This window comes from Camellia sinensis, chromosome 11 (genome assembly GCF_055761805.1).
Source record: "Camellia sinensis isolate YWXY chromosome 11, ASM5576180v1, whole genome shotgun sequence".
In the NCBI taxonomy this organism is placed as follows: Eukaryota; Viridiplantae; Streptophyta; class Magnoliopsida; order Ericales; family Theaceae; genus Camellia; species Camellia sinensis.
Window position 1 is genome coordinate 37,273,210 of NC_138971.1, and position 19,095 is coordinate 37,292,304.

Below are 19,095 nucleotides of genomic sequence, written 5' to 3' on the forward strand. Positions count from 1 at the left end.
GAAAGTGCAATTTAAAGAGGGCGTAATGCATTAGGTCAGATTTTTTTTATTTTTTATTTTTTTTTAGCACACTTTACCTATATGTTAAAAATTTTATCTGTTGGATTTTTTTCCTATCTGTTAAAATTCACGCATTTATCTGTTAAAACTCACCAATTTTTCTTATCTGTTAAAACTCACCAAGCTTCTTTTTTTTTTTTTCTCTTATTTGTTTAATATTTTTTAATTCTAAATTTTATCTATCCAAATCTAATTTGTCCAAATTTTTCTAGTCAACGAAACGGGGCATCCAAGAACACACCCCTATACATTGAAACCCCTCTGTCTTTCTCTCTCTTTGAAACTTCTCTCTTTACCTATTGAACATAAAGAATCACTAACATATTTGTTGAAACCCAAACCATAACCTTGACCCTCACCCTCACCCTCACCCTCACCCTCACCCTAACCCACTTCTTTTTCCCTACCACATAGCCACCGCTATACATCTTTGCCAACCATCGGCCTTCTACACCCACTAAGACTTTCAGGCCCCTCAGCCGCCCCCTACCATATAGCCACTTTTCCACTACTTTTAACCTCCATCGCTACTTCTCACCCTCACTACCACTCATAAGCAAAAGAAAGAGAAAATATAGAGGCAGAAAAGATTGATGGAAGTGATGGTCTACCGCTACCCACATTCTCTTTCTTATCAGTTCCACTCTAATACATTTTATCAAATAGCTCCCCTACATCTTCAATCCAACTGGCATAGATTGAGAAAGAGAGAATATCGTAGGCAGCGCAAATTGAAATGAGAATTGCATAGTTGATGTTGAAGTACTTCTGGAGGTGGAGGCTGGTAGTGAAGAGAGAGTCGGGGCGGTCAAACACCCTGGCGGTAATGAACTCGAACCATGGGCGGTGGCAAGAGACGGTGTCGGATCATGAATGGAAAGTGGGATTCGCAAAATCTGAAGGGGATGTTGAGGTTGATCTTCGGGAACTTGTGGTTGTTGTTGTTGGCCTTGGATCTATACTTGGTAGCTGTGTCGGTGAAAGTGTCGACTGTAAAGCGCTGGGTGATGGTTTGAATGAGGAGAGAGAGAGAGAGATAAAATGAAACCCTAGATTTTCGTTTGTGTTGGAGCTCAGAGAGAGAGAGATTTGGGCCATAGAAAAGGATAAACCTAGAGAGTCAATCAAAATAAAAGAAAAACCTAGAGAAGAGAACAGTAAGCTTAGCTCACGTTTGTTTTGTTTGTGGCGCTCCAGATTAATAGTCCGTTCAGATTAAGATAGGCCTTGGGCGAGCGGATTGTTAGTTTGGGCGAAGAGGTGGTATTAGGAAAATAGTCTATCGGCTTCCTGAGCAACTGGTAGTCTGCCGAGACGTCCGGCAGGTCAATCGGTCAATGTAATTTTTTATTTTTTATTTTATTTATTTATTTTTTTTACATGTTGGGAATTTTTTTTGAACATTAATGTTTAATGATTTTATATTTTTTGGTTAAGTAATAATTTTATTTGTTTTATTATTTTATATAAAAATAATTTAACAATCCCCACACTAACTACTATCATCAAAACAAAGGCCCAGTTTGTTTTTCGCCATCACAGTCCGGAGTGGACTGTGATGGATGAACAGTGAGCTTAACTCACGTTTGTTTTGTTTGTGGCCCTCTGGATTGATAGTCCGTTCGGATTAAGATAGACCTTGGGCGAGCGAATTGTTAGTTTGGGCGAAGATGTGGCATTAGGAAAATAGTCCGTTGGCTTACTGAGTAACCGAACGTCCGGCTAGTCAATGCAATTTTATTTTATTTTATTTTTTATTTTTTTTACATGTTCGGCATTTTTTTTGAACTTTAATGTTTAATGATTTTATATTTTTTGTTAAGTAAAAGTAATAATTTTATTTGTTTTATTATTTCATATTTATTTTATATAAAAATAATTTAACAATCCACACACTAATAACTATCATCAAAACAAACATAATTTTACTAACCCCCTCACTATTAATCTCCTCACTATTAATCCTCTCCATTTTACCTCTGAAAATAAACGGGCCAAATACAATTTTACTAATCTCCTCACTATCAATCCCCTTCATTCTACTTTTGAAAACAAATGGGACCAGAGAGAAGCGAGGTGTACACAAATATGTCTATAGGTATTTTGGTCATTTCATTGAAACATATCTTTATAGACATAGTAATTTAGTGTGTGGACTTTTAGACTTAAAAAGTTCAAAATTAGATTTATAGACCGGACACCCTTTATAAAATATTAATTTTTATATTTACTTTACTTAGCTACAAAATAAACTAGAAAAATAATATAAGATAAAGAAAAGTATATATCCATACACTTTGTCTTATTGCTTAAATTAAAATATTGAAAAAATTATTTATAAGTCCTATTTGGAAGACTTATTTAATGTGAAGTCCTATGAATATTCTTTTAGAGTTTGAAATCCTATTTAAATAGGAATGTGTTCCATAAAGTCCTATTGTAGACTCCCCATTTTTGACCGACCTCAAGACTTGGACGTCATCGTTTGAACACTCGGTGATCATCCTTGTTCGTGTTCGTCTTGAGTTCCCGGAGGTCTCGGCTACGCGCCCTGTCTCAGGATCTCTCGACTCGACTGTTTTGTGTCTGGTTTTGCACCAAACACTTGTTTTGCTTTTGAGGGTGGGAAGTAGCTTGTAGGCCATCCCCACACACCACCGGCCATGGCCAGAGGCCACCGGCTGGTTTTTGCTGCCATCGGCAATGTATATTGCCGATCGGCACTATTTATTGTCGGTTGGCATTGTGTTTGGTCGGCCGGCCACTGTTTCTGATCAATCGGCCACTTTTTCTGGTCGAGACCTTTTCTTGAGGGAGCTTGACCCTTTTGAGCCCTTTTTTAGCTTCTTAAGGAAGCTTGAACCTTTTTAGCTTCTCCAAGAAGCTTGACCCTTTTTAGCTTCTCCAAGAAGCTTGAACCCTTCTAAGCTTCCAAGAGAAGCTTGAACCTCTTGACCCTTTGCCTAGCTTCTCCAAGAAGCTTGGCCCTTTTGCTCCAAGCTTCTAAGAGAAGCTTGGCCTTTTTGGTCAAAGCTTCTAAGAGAAGCTTTGCCCCATTGGTTTCTCTATATAAGGAGAGCCTCTCCTTCCATTAGAGGGGTTAGAAAATCTGATATATATCACATATATATCACTCCCTCTCTATATCTCCCTCTCTCTCTACATTTGGGTGGGTTAGAGGGTCCAAAAGGCCCTTGTTCTTGGCCTATTGCACACCACTTTATAGCCACACACTTCCATCATCACTTGGAGGTTCTTGGAGCTTGTTTTCAGAGGTTGAGGACTGGTTTTTGAGACCTAAAGGCTGCTGGTTCTTGCTGGTCTTCAAAGGTAACTTCTTACCCTCTTTATTCCCCGTTTTTGCACACCCTTTTAGCCTGTCTTTCTTTCGGATTTGGGATTTGTGTATAACATAAAAAAGTTCTATTTTTTTGTGTTTAAGATACTTCATTAAGACCACTTTTGTGTTTGGGGTCGTTTACCCTCTCTTAGGCCTTGTTTGGCCCCATTTTGTGCTATTTTTGGTGAGTTTCAGGACCACCTTGTTTGGGCCTCCTCACCACTGAAATCTTGAGGGATTTCAGTGGTGAGGATGGTGGTTTAAGGTCCTAAGAAGGAGAGGGCCATCCCCTCTCCTTGTTGTCTTCAAAAAATGCCATTTTAGCCTCATGTGTGAGCACCATTTTTGAGTTCATGTTGGCCATGTCTTAAGTGTTATTTGTGCTTATTTTGCTATGATATAGCACTGTTTTTAATTGGTTTAGACACACCATGCTTGCTTTGCATACTTGTCTAGTAATGCCATGAAATTACCTTAACATGTATCTAGCATTTAGACCACTATGCTTACTTGTTTTGGCTTAGCTTTGTGAAGCTTTTATGCATGTTTTAGTGTGTTTAAGGTCTGTCCTAGGTTGTTTGAGTCGGCTTTGGCATGCTTAGTATAGCCCCTTTGCATTCCGGCTTGTTGGCCTTAAGTATGTGAATGTATAGCATGCATTACTTGCCTTGATTTAATGGTTTGGCATCATTCATAGTGTCATTTTAGTCCATTTAGCATGCTTATACGCTTGCATTTCATGGTCCTTTTGATGCTTCAAGAGTTGATGTTTCATGTTTCATGTTTATGCCATTGTGTATGCTTCTAGGATTAGGTCATTTAGATGCCATCTAAGTGGTTCTTGAGGCTTACTTTTGCATGATTTGGGGCTGTTTTGATTCAATTTGGTCATTTGCTTCATGAGTCATATGGCCATGCTTTAGGTTCTTGGGTTTGGTTGCATGCATAGCTTGCATTGGTAGGTTAATTTGGCATCATTTCCTACATGATTTCAAGGCTTATAATACATGTCATATGTCCATGATTACCCCCTTTTAAGTGTGCTTAAAAGTAGTCCTTTGATGCTTAAGTATTTAGGCCTTTAACATGTGCATGTGTGCATGTGTGTTTGGTTCCATTTTCTTAAACTTATGGCCACTGTTTTAGGCCTAATTAGAGCTGCCCAAATCATGTTTAAGTCCAATCTTTACATGTTGTTACATGTCTTACACTTTGCATGATTTGATTGCACCATGTCTTGCATGTCCACTAGCTTGCATGCTTGTTCATTGCTTGCTCATTTGCATTGTCGTATTGCATGCCTAGTTAACATGCGTAGGTTGCATTGCATTGGCATGCATGCTTGACCTCTTGACTATCCATGATAGAGGTTAAGTCCCCATTGGTTTGATTGTTTGCATTGCATTTGACATGGAAATGCATAACTTGGTCTCTTGGGCCATCACGCATTGAAATGCGCGATTGGTGGTCCGAGAACCAAGGAGCATGTCCCTTTGAGTCACTAACATGATAAGGGACATAATTGGTGCATATATGCCTTGAATTGTATTGCCATGCTCTGCCTTGCCCTCTGTTGCTGTCAAATGCAGATTCTGCAGGAACCTTCTGCCGACCGGCAGTGTCCAATGCCGACCGGCAATCTTTCCATGGCCGATGGATGCATTCACAGCCGGTGATCACAGGCCACTGCCGGTGGGCATTCTACTCAGCCGGTGGTGTCTCCCAATGTCCAGGGAAGCAATCCTGAGACTTTGGCAGTCTTCAGAGGAGCATAACATGGAAAACAGAGGTAGCCTATGCATGGCGGTGCACTTCCGAGCAAGACCCGAGCACGCATTGCATCGAGCTCTCCTCCCGAGGCGGTTTATTGTTTTTTCTAGCTTAGTTAGTTTGTCAGCTAATTAGGCAATTTGTAATAATTAATTAGCTTGTAGGTTAATTATCTGTATTATTCTTTTGGTCCCTCCGAGTGAGGGTAAATTTGTAATAAATGTGGGTGAGTGTGTGAATGTCTTCCAACCCCCACTTCTTTCTTCCCTTTTATTTACCTGCTTATGATGGTAGATTAGGGCATGTTTAAATTAGCATACCTTATGTTATGCATGCGTGCATCCATACATTTGTCTTGCATGCACCGGGCTCGGCGCATCATGCTAACTGCATTTGTATTTCAATTCCAAATTGAATACGTGCATTAATTGGTTGCATTTCACATGCCATGTTTAGGTTAGCCGAGCCTACTCTAATTGCATCTTGCATGTGTTGCATTAGCCAACTTGACATGAACTAGGATCACGCATGTTTGCTAACTAGTTTATTGTTTTGGCTTGGAGTACAATGTAAGTATTTATGCTTTAGCATCTCGCATGCGTGTAAATGCTATCATGACAGTATGCTTACCATGTGGCCAGATGCTTATGTGATAAACTGTTTGAATGCCTGTGGGTGAATGTTGGATTGTTTGAGTTGGAAAAACTCGTTGAAATCCGTATTTTAGCCTACTTGCGAGTAGCAAATTTCAAACATTTTTCCAAAACAAACGGATATGCAATGCTTATTTCCAAATTAGGCAATCTAGTCTATACTTGTTTGCTGTGCGCATAACATAGTAATTCTAGGCTAATAAACGGTTTAAGAACACATAATGTTTTCAAAAACGGATCTCACGGTTAGTAGAGGCCGATCTTCGGATCGGGCGAGAGGGGGTGCTCATAGCTGACCTTCCCCAATCGTACCCTAGCTCCCGAGCCGAGACAACTCCGGTGATGACGGACATGTGGCCTTCGGCACCGAGTCAGGGTTTCCTAAATTCCCCCATAAAAAATATTTAGGTGGCGACTCTGTATCTGGCAAAGCAGTCCATGTGTGGCACTTCTTTTCAAAATCTATTTCTCAAAACGATTTGCCGGATTTGGACTCTTTGGTTCAAGATTAAGGACCGTGACACAAATCGAGTCCGAACTGTAGCGGGGTCCCTCGCGGACATGTTACACCTATGAGTTGTAATAAATGATATTAGTGTACTATTATACCCCAAATTTGTTTCTATATTTTACCTTTTTTTTCTCATTCATCATATCACGCTTGGGAAGGCTTTTAACAAAAGACAAGTCTACAGGCAACGATCGTGCAAGTTTTTTTCGCCTTCATCGCGAGATTCCAGTGCATTTTCAAAATGTTTCTTAAATGGATATGGATATGGTTGATGATATGATGAAGTTTGTGGATTGTGTGTTGATTCCTTCGATAGATTTTGACTCAAATCGATTGAAGGGAATAGGGTTTTTTTTTTTTTTTTGAAGTGTTGTTGTTTGTTAAAGTGTGAATTGTTCATTTTTAATAGGGCATTGACAATCTATTGCACTCATTGATAGGCACACTTTGGCCAATGTTCTGATTGAATGTGTGTATTTGACATTGTGATGGTTGATGTGTTTTGATATGTTCGATGTGTGGGGTGGTGTGTATGGGTTTAAGGGTTGGGTTGGGGGTATTTGGTTTTGGTTGTTAATTGGATGTCGAATGTGAACTACGTTGTAGGATGTCAATTGTATATTGGGACCTGGATAATCATGTTACAATACATGTTACATTTAGTGTGTAACGTTAATCTATATACACCATGTAGTAGATGACATTTGTGGGTTTCACTACAAAAAATTAAGGTTTTAGAGACCAAAATTTAGGGACAAAATTATTTTTTAAGGATCAAATATTTTTGTTACGAAAAGTATCGTTATTATATTTTTAGCAACGAAAATTAGACATTAGTGGTGAATTATTATCCTTTTGGGACCAAATTTTTTGTCTCAAAAAATAAACCATTTTGAGACCAAATTATTTTGTCCCTAAAAGTCCATTTATTAGTGACATTTTCAAAATTTTGTCGCTAAAAGCATTGTTTTTGACTTATCGGGATGACTTTTTAGTGACTATCCTTATGACAATAGAAATTGGTCCATAAATGTCTTTTACAACAAAATTTTCACGTGTAGAAACCAAAACATTTGGTCTTTAAAACTCTTATATGTTGTAGTGCTTGTTCGATTGTATATGTGTTTGAATCTGTATCGTGTCTTTGTTGTAATCAGTGTTCACATACATGTCACAATACATTGCACAAAATTATTGGGGATTTGGGTTTGTAATTGAATGTAGATTGAATCCCATTGCTCGATGTTGAAGTTACACTGGGTTGGGGTGATGGTGGTTCAATACATGGGTTGGGTTTGGATGTTACATGTTACATTTAGAAGGTTACATTATTCATAATTCAACGGTGGAGTATTGGAATGTCACGTTGGGTTCAGGATGAGAAGCATATGGGAATATCACCGTGGGTTGGGATGTTACATGTTACATTTACGTTGAGTTTGGGATGAGAAGCATATGAGAATGTCACACTGGGTTTGGGATGTTGCATGTTACATTTATGTTTTGAATTTTAAATTTCCAACCATATAGATATGATCACAATATATGGTAACATTGGATTTCCCATATATGGTATTGCCATCAATCAAGTTATTTTGAATTTCAGAAGCATATGAAAATGTCATGTTGGGTTTGGGAATGTCACATTGCGTTTGAGATGTTACATGTTACATTTATGTTTTGAATTTCAAATTTCCAACCATATAGATATTATCACAATCTATGGTAACATTGGATTTCCCATATATGGTATTGCCATTAATTAGGTTATTTTGAATTTCAAATTTCTAATTATATATATATATATGATCATAATTTATGGTAACATTAGATTTTCCATATATTGTATTGCCATTAATTAGGTTATTTTGAATTTCAAATTTCTAACCATATAGATATTATCGCAATCTCTGGTAACATTGGATTTTTCATATATGGTATTATCATTAATTAGGTTATTATTTAATTAAGATTGGGGGTAAATATGTCCACAAGAAAACCACAGGACCTATTGGATTATAAATTTTTTTAATAGGACCATATCTTGTATAAGTCTTCTAAATAGGACTTATAAATAATTTACCCTAAAATATTCTTAAAAGTTCATATTTATTTTACAATTGAAATTTGTTAATGTTGCAAGAAATGCGTTAATATTTCGTTATGTTGTGTTTGGTTGGGGGGATGGAAAATGTTTGGGACCCCCACAAAAGAGGACCCCCACGGATGTATTGGCCATTGATGTGTTTAAATTTTTTTTGGGAGTTCTGTCTGACAGTGACATGAATGGTTCAGATCATTTTGGGGGTTGTGCGGGGTTGTGTTTTGTGGGGGTCTCTATCATTAATGGTTGAGGGATTTGGGAAGGAATTTAGAAATGGAAAGGGAAGAGGTATGTGAAACTAGATGAAATGTAGATATATTTTATTCACATTTCACCTACATTTTCCCATTTCTTTTTCAAATCTCTTCCTAAATCCTCTAACCAAACACAACGTTAGTAAGATTTGTGCTACCCGCCAAAAACCAGAAAGCATTTGGTCTAACAGAAAAATAAAGTCAAAAAGAAAAACGTTTTCAGTTAACTAATTTAGGTGGCAAACATTTTTTCCTTTTAAGAGATGGAAAACATTTTCTGTTGATTTTTTTGACAAAAATCATGCCAAGATTATCACGCTACCCACACCACCTCCACCACTTTTTAAATTTGCAACCAAATATAAGAAAATATAGAAACAACATTTTGACTGAAACAAACTATATCATGGCCTAAGTTTACTGAAAAGTCAAGTGTATTGCATAGAATTTACGTAGATGTAGCATTACTCTAACAAACATTGATATGTGAATTTAAATTATATTGATCTTTAAATAAATAAATTGAAACATATTTTTGGATTAATACTACTACATATGACACTCTTAGTGCCAAAATGAGGTTAGTAAGAGCATAACGTTTCATCAAATTTTTCATTAAATTTGAGTAAAAATTTAATTTGAAATGATATGTTCCAATTGTTTCGTCAAATCTGGCAGGTCATTCGGCCTACAATAAATTTTCATCAAATCTTTCCCAATCTGGTTGTCCACCAATCATCACCTGTGAAATTCGATGAAAGTTAAACACTCCCTTGATTTGATGAAAGTTTTGATTTTTCCTTCATTTAATATAAGTTTGATGACACGGTTGGAACCAAAAACTAGGCATTTTTCATCAAATTCAAATTTGATGAAATATCTAAGTAAGGGTTGGAGATGGTAAGATATTTCATCAAATTTGAATTTGATGAAAAACATTTACTTTTTAGGTTCCAATCGTATCATCAAACTCATATCAAATGAAGACAAAACCAAAACTTTCATCAAATCAAGGGAGCGTTTAAATTTTTACCAAATTTCTTAGGTGACAGTTGGTGGACGATTGGGTGGAGGATTGGCCAATCAACTGGGTGGGCGACCTTCCGGACAATCGGGTGGACGACTGGATTGGGAAAAATTTGATGAAAATTTACTCTAACCCGAACGACTGGCCGGATGGCCAATCAGATTTAATGAAACGATTGGAATGCGTCGTATCAAATCAAATTTTTACTCAAATTTAATGAAAATTTTGATGATTCTCTAAGATAATGCAATGAAGACAAAAGTTTTTCAAAGTGGTCTCGGCACAATCTATTGGAGATTTGACAGTTAAAACCATGTAGATTTAAAAAGCTCTAAGATGAAGGGTACTTATGAACACCTAAAAGCTAACAACTTCGAGAAAACTATAAAGAAAGAAGATCACCTAGTTTGTAGCACCAAGAAAATCAAAAGTACTACAACTTTCGGTTTAATTTGGAAGGATGCACGAGCGAGTAACATATCTTACTACTCTAAAAAATAAATAACTAAATAAATAAAATGAAACAGAGTAATTTCAAAGTATAGTAGAGGCACTTTAGTGAAGGATTACAACAGTAACCCCAAATTCGTCCTATCAACAAGGAAGAATTGATCGCCTATCAGCCAGCCACAATTAATCTTATTATTATTGTTTTATTGTGCAAAAAAGTAGAAGTATAAAGTGGTAATCAGGCATGCGTACCACAGATAATTTTTTAGGAATGCTGACGTGGCATGATGAGTGTTACAATGAGGTGGCATTATGATATTTCAAATGGAGGGTCAGAAGAGTTAGCCATTGCGGCCATGTGAAAGTTAGTTGCTTAGATCAAGGAGTCAAGATCAAGTCAAACACAAAATCTACAAAGTGGTTCCTATCAAATATAATATATGGATAATGTTGAGGAAATCATAGCATATCAAGGAAATTATGGGCTTGTTGAGGAAATTATCAAGTGACAATTCATTTGAATAATACATATTCTGTTTTGTTTGTTCTTTTTTTATTTACCTCCAAGGAAGTCCTTAATTTGTTTAAGTATAAAACTCAATCACAAGTCTGATCTTTTTTGTGTTTGTGTGAAAATTAATTTAAGTTAATCACCGTTGATTAGGCATAAACTAAATTTTTACAAACACATATCCTAGAAATAACAAACATGCAAAAATTAACGATTTATCAATTACCTAATAAGACTAACAGGAATGAGGGCCAGAGACTAAGCCTGAATGAAAGGTACAAAAATAACTGCAAAACAGCAAATGAAATTTTAAAAATCACTATTTTGAGAGAGAAAGAGAAAGAGAGTTGTGAAGAATATTTTTCTTATAGAGAGGAAGTAATGGAGACGTGTGAGAGAAAAACTTATATGAAAACAGTGAGAGATTTAGAACGTAAGCTTTATTTTAGGAAGAGATTTAGGTAAGCTTTATTATGGGAAATAATTCCCCGAAGCATAGGTGTAATTTGTCAAGTAAACTTTTACAATTTGAATCCCAAAATTATACATGACCATTCTGTTAATGTTTTGTTGTCTACAAATTTAATTTTTAGTAGCTAATGTATATTTAAAATAATAAAAAAAAATCAACATAAATGCCAATTATTAAGTGGGTTGAAGTTTTGGAATTCCTAGAGTAGAGCCCTAATTGTTAGAAAGATCCTTTTACTTTATACATAGTACTAGTAACAAACTCGTGCTATGCACGAAATGAAAGTTTCGTATCTTTTTAATACAAAATATTGTAAAATGAAAATAATTTATTGTATTTATTTGAACTATATAAAGAAATTTCTATTAATTCAAAAATAGTTGAATAATCTTAAATTAACTATTAAAATTTAATTGTTAAAAGAATGCCAAATTTCATTAAGGGATATTTTGTTATCAACGTTCTGTATTGATTAGGTGAATTATCTGCTAAGTATATTTGGTACAGAGGTTTCAACTGAGTTAGGGTCATATTTAGCTTGAACTACAAAGAAATATGATGTGTCAACTCAACTTTAACACAACATTCAGACTAATATATTTATAGCGATTACAGTTTTGACATGACCTTTGTTGTATCCCGGGCTTAGGTTTCATGGTTTAGTGTTGTTGTTCATTTCCTATTTCCCCTTGTTTTTCCCTTAAATTTGTCTATTGGGTTGTTGTGGTTGCATTTAGGACAGGTTGGTTGCTTGGTTACTAAACCCTTGTTGCCCAGATTTTTGTTCCTCCGCTCGAGCGGCACTTCTTGCGCTCTAGCGGGCTTTGCAAACTCTCAGTACTTTTGCAAGTCTACAAAACTACTGGGAGAACGTGTTCTACGCTCGAGCTGTCCATTTCGCGCTCGAGCGGGCACAGCTCGAGCGGCCATTTCTTGCGCTTGAGCGTTGGTCTGTTGTCTGCAAAACTATTGGATGTGTGTTTTCTATGCTCGAGCATCACTTCTTGTGCTTGAGCGGTGATGGTCTTCTTCATTGTGCCTTGGTGCTCGAGTGTCACTTCTTGCGCTCCAACGGAACAACTTATTGTGTCTGACGCTCGAGCGTCACTTCTTGCGCTCGAGCGGACTGTGCTTATTTTGGTCCGTAAAAGTGACATTTTACATCACTTTTTCATATCTCTTTCTCTCTCAACTTTTCCAAAACCCTAGATCTAGAACCTCTCTCTCTCTCTCTAAAACTCACTCTTTCTCTCTACATTTTCACCTAGATCCATTGAGCTCTTTACCCTAGTGTCTTTGAAAAAAGGTTTAGCATCTCAAGAGCTCCATTGTGATCTGAACAAAGCTTGGTTTCGGCGTTCTCGAAGTTTTCCTCTTTGCTCCTTTGATCTTGTAAGCTTGAGGTAGGGATTTTCTACACTTTGATATGGTTTTTAACTTAATTATTGGTTGTTATGTAACAATGGTGGGATTTAGGAGTACTTTGAGCAAACCTAGGGTTTGGGTTCAAAATAAAAAGAAGGCTTTCTAAGTGAATGCCATATAAATGGTTATAGGGTTTTGAAAATGAGGTTGTATTGTGACAAAATAGTTGATTTGACATTTGGGTTGATAGTTGGAAAAAATGGGCGTTTGCTCTAAAATGTTTCAAATATTTATTTATGCACATAAATGAAATTGTTATTGTAAATGTGAAATTGGATGGGTGTTGACATAAATGGTGGAGTTGGGCATGTATTACCTCACACCTATGAGAATTTGCATAAACTATCTATCTCGAGATTAAATATCTGTTTAGAAATATCTGTATTGGGCTATCGGTGGAGGATAGCTATCATTGTTGTAGAAATTGCATAAGGATTAGGTAAATTATAACTAATGTCTTCTTGGTTGTCATTGAATATGACTATGTTTTAAATACATTGTATATGTATGATTGTTAGGGAGGAGAAAGAGGATGTACTTCATGTTTGGGAAGAGATAGGGGATGGACTCCATTAAAATTAAGTTGGCCCGTGTGTCCAGGGTAAAAGTCCCGAAACCGCGTGTACACATGGGTGTCGATCCTGCGGATGAAGTTTCCATAAAATGGAAAAATTGAAGTGTTTGATAATTGTGTTGATTTGAGAACCATTGAGTTGTAGCCTCAGTTGGGTTGTCTGAAAGATAATGAAATTGACTCATGAGTTGAAATGAAATGAATTAACTTGAGATGAACTGAAGGAAAATTGATTACGTTCTGAAGTTTGGTACTTTATGATCATATAGAATATGAATGTTTTGGTCTTAGGCATTATATATGCACATTGTACTTATATTTTTGTTAAGATTCATATATTGTGATAGATTGTTTCTACTGGGCTTTGGCTCACCCTGTTTGGGAAAAACCATTTTCAAGTGTTGAAGATATGCCTCCGCCAAGGCACAATTTGGAGGGACTTTGGAGCAAGAGCTTCCTTTTGTTGCATTTTCTTTTGTGTAGCCAAGGGCTTTATTTGTATTGAGCTAGTCTCATTTTGTTGTAACCAAGCAATGATTTGGAAAGATGTAAGCCCTTAGGGCATATAAATACTTGTTTAGCTTTCATTTCTCTTTACTACTTGTAACACATGCTTTAGATTCAGGATGAATTGCGTATGAATGTATATCGCATGTGTCACTTTTGTATGTCAATTCAGATTAATGAAAGTATATTATTTTTATTATCCTTCCACCTATGAATCTGGTTTAATTTATTTATTTTGGGGCGTTACAACTTGATATCAGAGCGTACCGGGTTTGAATACCTTGCGTACGTGGGAAGTGGTTATTACCATAATGGGTTTGTCTCGCTTAGCACAGACATTAGTATGTGTTGAATGCTTATGTGGTTATATGGGTATGGGATTTAATTCCAAGGATGTTGATTGAGTCTATGGGTTCCTAGGAGTTCTATTAGAAAAGCACTTGATCATTGCTGTTTCTAATTGGAACTCTGGCAACGCTACGGGACAGTCATTATCCAAGAATGAAATTTGTATGTCTTTACGTGAATACGTGCTTATGTGGAGTGAATTATTGTTGTCCACCGCATTAGGACGCGAGTGAGTTAGCTTCGGCACATTTGTAAATGTGCCAATCTCTTTTGTTACCTTCATTAGGATGTCAGGACGTGGACGTGGTGGTAGGCGTGGTAGGCCTAAGAGGCATGGAATGTCTTTACCGGATAAGATTCTGGTGCAAGAAGAAGGGGTTGGTCAGGCCAATGTGGCCGACCCAGTTGGTCAGCAGGCCATGGGCACCTTAGCCCGTGAAATGGCTAGAGCATTTCGGGAATCCATGGACATTCTCAGGGTTAAGAATCAAGTCCAGGCCCAAGTCACTAAAGCAGGGCCATCTTTTCTGAAGAGAGAGTTTTTTCAGTCAAATCCGGATAAGTTTTTGGGTGATCCCAAAGAGCCACTGAAGGCAGATGAATGACTAGAGAAGATAGTGAAAATGTTCGAGATGCTTGGCATCGAGGACGATTAGTTGAGGGTGACCTTGGCATTTTTCCAATTGAAGGGGATGCGAGTTAGTGGTGGAAGTATGCACGCAGGCGCATTGGGGTGACTTGGGAGGCATTCGTCAATGCCTTCCAGGACAAGTTTTTGCATCCTACAGTTAATGAGAAGTTGAGAGACCAGTTCTCTAAGTTAGTGCAGTTGAACACACCAGTGGTTGAGTTTGAGGACACATTCACGAGTTTGTCAAGGTTTGCACCAGAACTCGTTGCGACCGAGTAGCGTCGTTGTCTAGAGTTTGAGAAGCGATTAAGGACCAGGCTTATGTTCTGAGTGGCCGGGTCCATGATTAGAGATTATAGGCGCCATGTGGAGGAGACGGCCCACCTTGAGACTATTATGCAGATGGAGGAGGAGAGAATGAGGAGCTCCAGAAGGAGTTAGGACAGTCAAGGGGACAGTAAGAGGCAGAAGAGTTCTAACCCCCATTTGTCCCAAGAAGCTCAGTCGAGGTCCACCTTTCCAGTACCGAGTTCGGGTTCTGGGAGGGGTGGTCAGGGAGACATTACTTGTTACAAATGTGGTCAGTTGGGCCACAAGTCTCCAGCGTGCCCGTACGGAAGAGGAGGGTAGTGGACAACATCATCTTCGGCTCGTTCTCAGAGCCAAAGTCAAGGGAGAGGGCAACCACTCACTTGTTTTCAGTGTGGGCAGGCGGGGCACATGAAGAGATTTTGCCCTCAGTTAAGTGGCACACCTGGTGTATCTGGTTCGAGACAAACACAAAGTCACCAGCTTGCACAGTCAGTACAGGCCTTGAGGGCCAATCAGGGAGCCTCTTCGGCTCAGTTAGTGCATCAAGCCTATGCTCTGAGGGTTGAGTAGGTAGATCAGAGGCCTATAAGGCGTGTGTATGCTGTTACCGTACCAAATATTGTACCAGCACCTTCAGTAGTGAGAGGTACCTTCTTATTTTGCAATTCAATTGCTAATGTATTAATTGATATGAGTGCATCCTATTTATTTATCTCGTCTACATTTGCATCAGTTTTGGGGTTAGAATTGGCTTAATTAGCATCTCCTATCTATGTAGACCTATTGGTGGCGAGGTTATTTTGAAGCAAGGGTGTCGGGGTTGTGACATAGAGGTTGCCGGTCATTGACTTCCATTTGCATTTGTTTTGATTGACATGTCTAGCTTTGATGTTATTTTGGATATGGATTGGTTGTCTTCATATCGGGTTGTCATTGATTGCTACCGTCAAAGGGTTACTGTATGTACCTTGAGTGGGGATTGTTTTTACTTCTTGGGGGACCAGGTGGATAGAGTCTTATCACCGGTATATGATCCGCATGGGCAGAGTGAGCTTAGTTGCCTTCTTGGTAACTTCCTAACCACTGAGTGTGATGAAGTCTGGGTTGAGTTGCCAAGGGTAATTTGTGAATACCTGGACGTCTTTCCTGAGGATCTTACTAGTTTGCCATTCCACCAAGAGATCGAGTTCTCTATTGATTTAGTGCCTAGCACAACACCGATTTCTATGGCACTATATCGGTTTGCACCATCTAAGTTGAATGAGTTGAAGATTCAACTCCAAGAATTGTTAGATAAAGATTTTATCCGCCCTAGTACTTCACTTTGGAGAGCACCGATACTCTTTGCTAAAAAGAAAGATGGAGCATTGCGACTTTGAATCGATTACCGGAAGTTAAACTGCGTAACTATTAAGAACAAGTACCCAATACCTCGTATAGATGATCTGTTTGACCAATTGAAGGGGTCTTGTTACTTCTCTAAGATAGACCTAAGATCGAGTTACCACCAGTTGAGGGTAAGAGATGAGGATATTTAGAAGATGGCATTCCGTACATGGTATGACCATTATAAGTTCCTAGTGATGCCTTTTGGGCTAACAAATGCACCCGCCGTGTTTATGGATTTGATGAACCGGATCTTCCGTGAGTTCTTAGACCGTTTTGTGGTCGTCTTTGTGGATGACATCTTGATTTACTCACCCTCTAAGGAGGAACACGAGAAGCACCTACGAGTGGCATTTGAGTTGCTTAGAACCCACAAACTGTATGCTAAGTTTGGAAAGTGTGAATTCTGGCTGAGAAAAGTGAAGTTCTTAGGCGACGTGGTATCCGGGGAAGGGGTGACTGTAGATTCATCTAAGATCGAGGCAGTGCAAGATTGGGGACAACCTAAGAATGCTTTTGAGATCTGTAGTTTCTTGGGGTTAGCTTGGTATTACCGTCAGTTTGTGAAGGATTTTTCTAAGCTAGCCTCACCATTGACTAAATTGAGGAAGAAATGGGTCAAGTTTGTGTGGAGTGAGACTTGTGAGAAGTCATTCCAAGAGCTTAAAGTTAGACTTACCACTGTTCCAGTATTGATTATTTCGGAGAGGGGTTTGGGCTATTTGGTAAATTGTGATGCCTCACGGGAAGGTTTGGGTTACGTCCTGATGTAGAAGGGGAATGTAATAGCCTATGGCTCACGACAGTTGAAAACTCATGAGAGGAACTACCTTACTCACGACTTAGAGTTAGCGGCAGTAGTCTTTGCCTTGAAGATTTGGAGGCATTACCTGTATGGTGAGAAATTTGAGGTGTTTTTGGATCACAAGAGCCTAAATTATCTGTTTACTCAGAAAGACTTGAATCTAAGGCAGAGAAGGTGGATGGAGTTTATAGAGGACTATGATTTCGAGCTACATTATCATCCGTAGAAGGCTAATGTTGTAGCCGATGCCTTGAGTAAGAAGTCCATTAGCAGTATAACTTGTATTGTCATCCGGGAATGGGAGATGTTAGGTGCTATTGGGGAGTTTGACTTCCAGTTTGGCAAGTTTGTTGAGTCTGTAGCCTTGTTTTCGGTAGTTGCACAACCTACACTTGTGAACCGAGTGATAAAAGCACAAAAGGGTGACCTTGAGGTGGAATCCCTCCGGGAGAAGATCTCCAGTTGGGAGGTAGAGAGGGGCTTGAATGTGTATCCCGACCAGAGTGTGAGATATCGTGACCGTTTGTTCATGTCGGAGTCTTGCCGAGAGGAAGTGCTCCAAGAGTTTCACTATTCATGCCTTGCGGTGCACCCGGGAGGTACAAAGATGTATCACGATCTTAGTTGCCATTTTTAGTAGAGAGGTATGAAGAATAATGTGGCAGTGTTTGTCTCGAAGTGCCTTAATTGTCAACAAGTGAAGGCTGAGCATCAGAGGCCAGCAGATTTATTGCAACCCTTGCCTATAGCCTAGTGGAATTGGGAGCATGTCACAATGAAAGGGTCTCCCTAGACCTCAACGGGCAGTGATGCCATTTGGGTGGTAGTTGACCGATTGACCAAGTCGATGAACTTTATACTTATGCATGTGAGTGATTTGGTAGATTATCTTGCCAACCTTTACATTAGGGACATAGTGAGGTTGCACAGGGTCTTGTGACGATTGTCTCGGATAGAGGTCCGCATTTTATAGCTCGGTTGTGGCAGAGCTTACAGAGTGCCTTGGGCACGAGATTAACCTTTAGAACTACGTATCATCCTCACACTGACGGGCAGTCCGAGCGTACCATTCAGATCCTTGAGGATATGCTTCGAGGTTGTGTCCTTGACTTCAAGGGGTCGTGGGAGAGGCATTTGCCCTTAGTAGAGTTTGCCTATAACAATAGTTTCCAATCGAGTATTGGCATGGCACCATTTGAGACCTTGTATGGCCGACCGTATAGGTCTACTGTGTGTTGGGCCGATGTGGGTGATGCACCTTTGTTGGGTCCAGAGTTGGTGCGGGAAATGATGGAGAAAGTTACACTTATCCGTAAGAGGTTGGTTACGACCCAGAGTCGCCAGAAGAGTTATGCCCACCGTAGAAGGAGACCTTTGTCTTTTGAGGCGGGAGATCATATCTTCTTGAAAATATTATCTAAGCGAGGTTTCATGCGGTTTGGGAAGAGTGGAAAGTTATCCCCTTGATTTATTGGGCCTTTTGAGATCCTTAAGAGGATCGGAGAAGTAGCTTACCATTTGGCGGTACCACTATAGCTTTTCGGGGTCCATGATATATTTCATATTAGCATGCTTTGGAAGTATGAGCTGGATCCATCGCACATGTTAGATTGGACCGACTTAGTGGTAGATGAGGATGCCTTGTATGAGGAGAGACCGGTGAGAGTCTTGGATACCAGGGACCAAGTCTTGTGAGGCAAGACAATTCCCTTGGTGAAGGTATTGTGGAAACATCATGGGGTTGAGAAAGCAACTTGGGAGCGTGAATTAGAAGTCTAAGAGAAATATCCGGACTTGTTTGTCGATGTTTGAGCATGTATTGAACCTGTTAGATTAAGGAAATGTAAAAGCATCGTATATGTTGTGGATGTTTTGGAAACACAGATTCTATGTAACATTGTATATGTTTTGGGAAAATATGAATTGTATATTCAATATGGGAACTTGTGTATCGA

General features: G+C 38.7%; 1 protein-coding gene across 1 annotated transcript in view; it reads left to right on the plus strand.

The window, feature by feature from the left end:
- The first annotated feature begins 886 nt into the window (after nt 1-886).
- The window catches only part of LOC145802271 (uncharacterized), a 36,277-nt gene continuing 18,068 nt past the window's right edge, over nt 887-19,095 (plus strand). The window contains exon 1 of the mRNA XM_082894951.1: nt 887-1,070. Coding sequence (XP_082751077.1) covers nt 887-1,070 — 184 coding nt within the window. The remainder of the gene's footprint in view (nt 1,071-19,095) is intronic.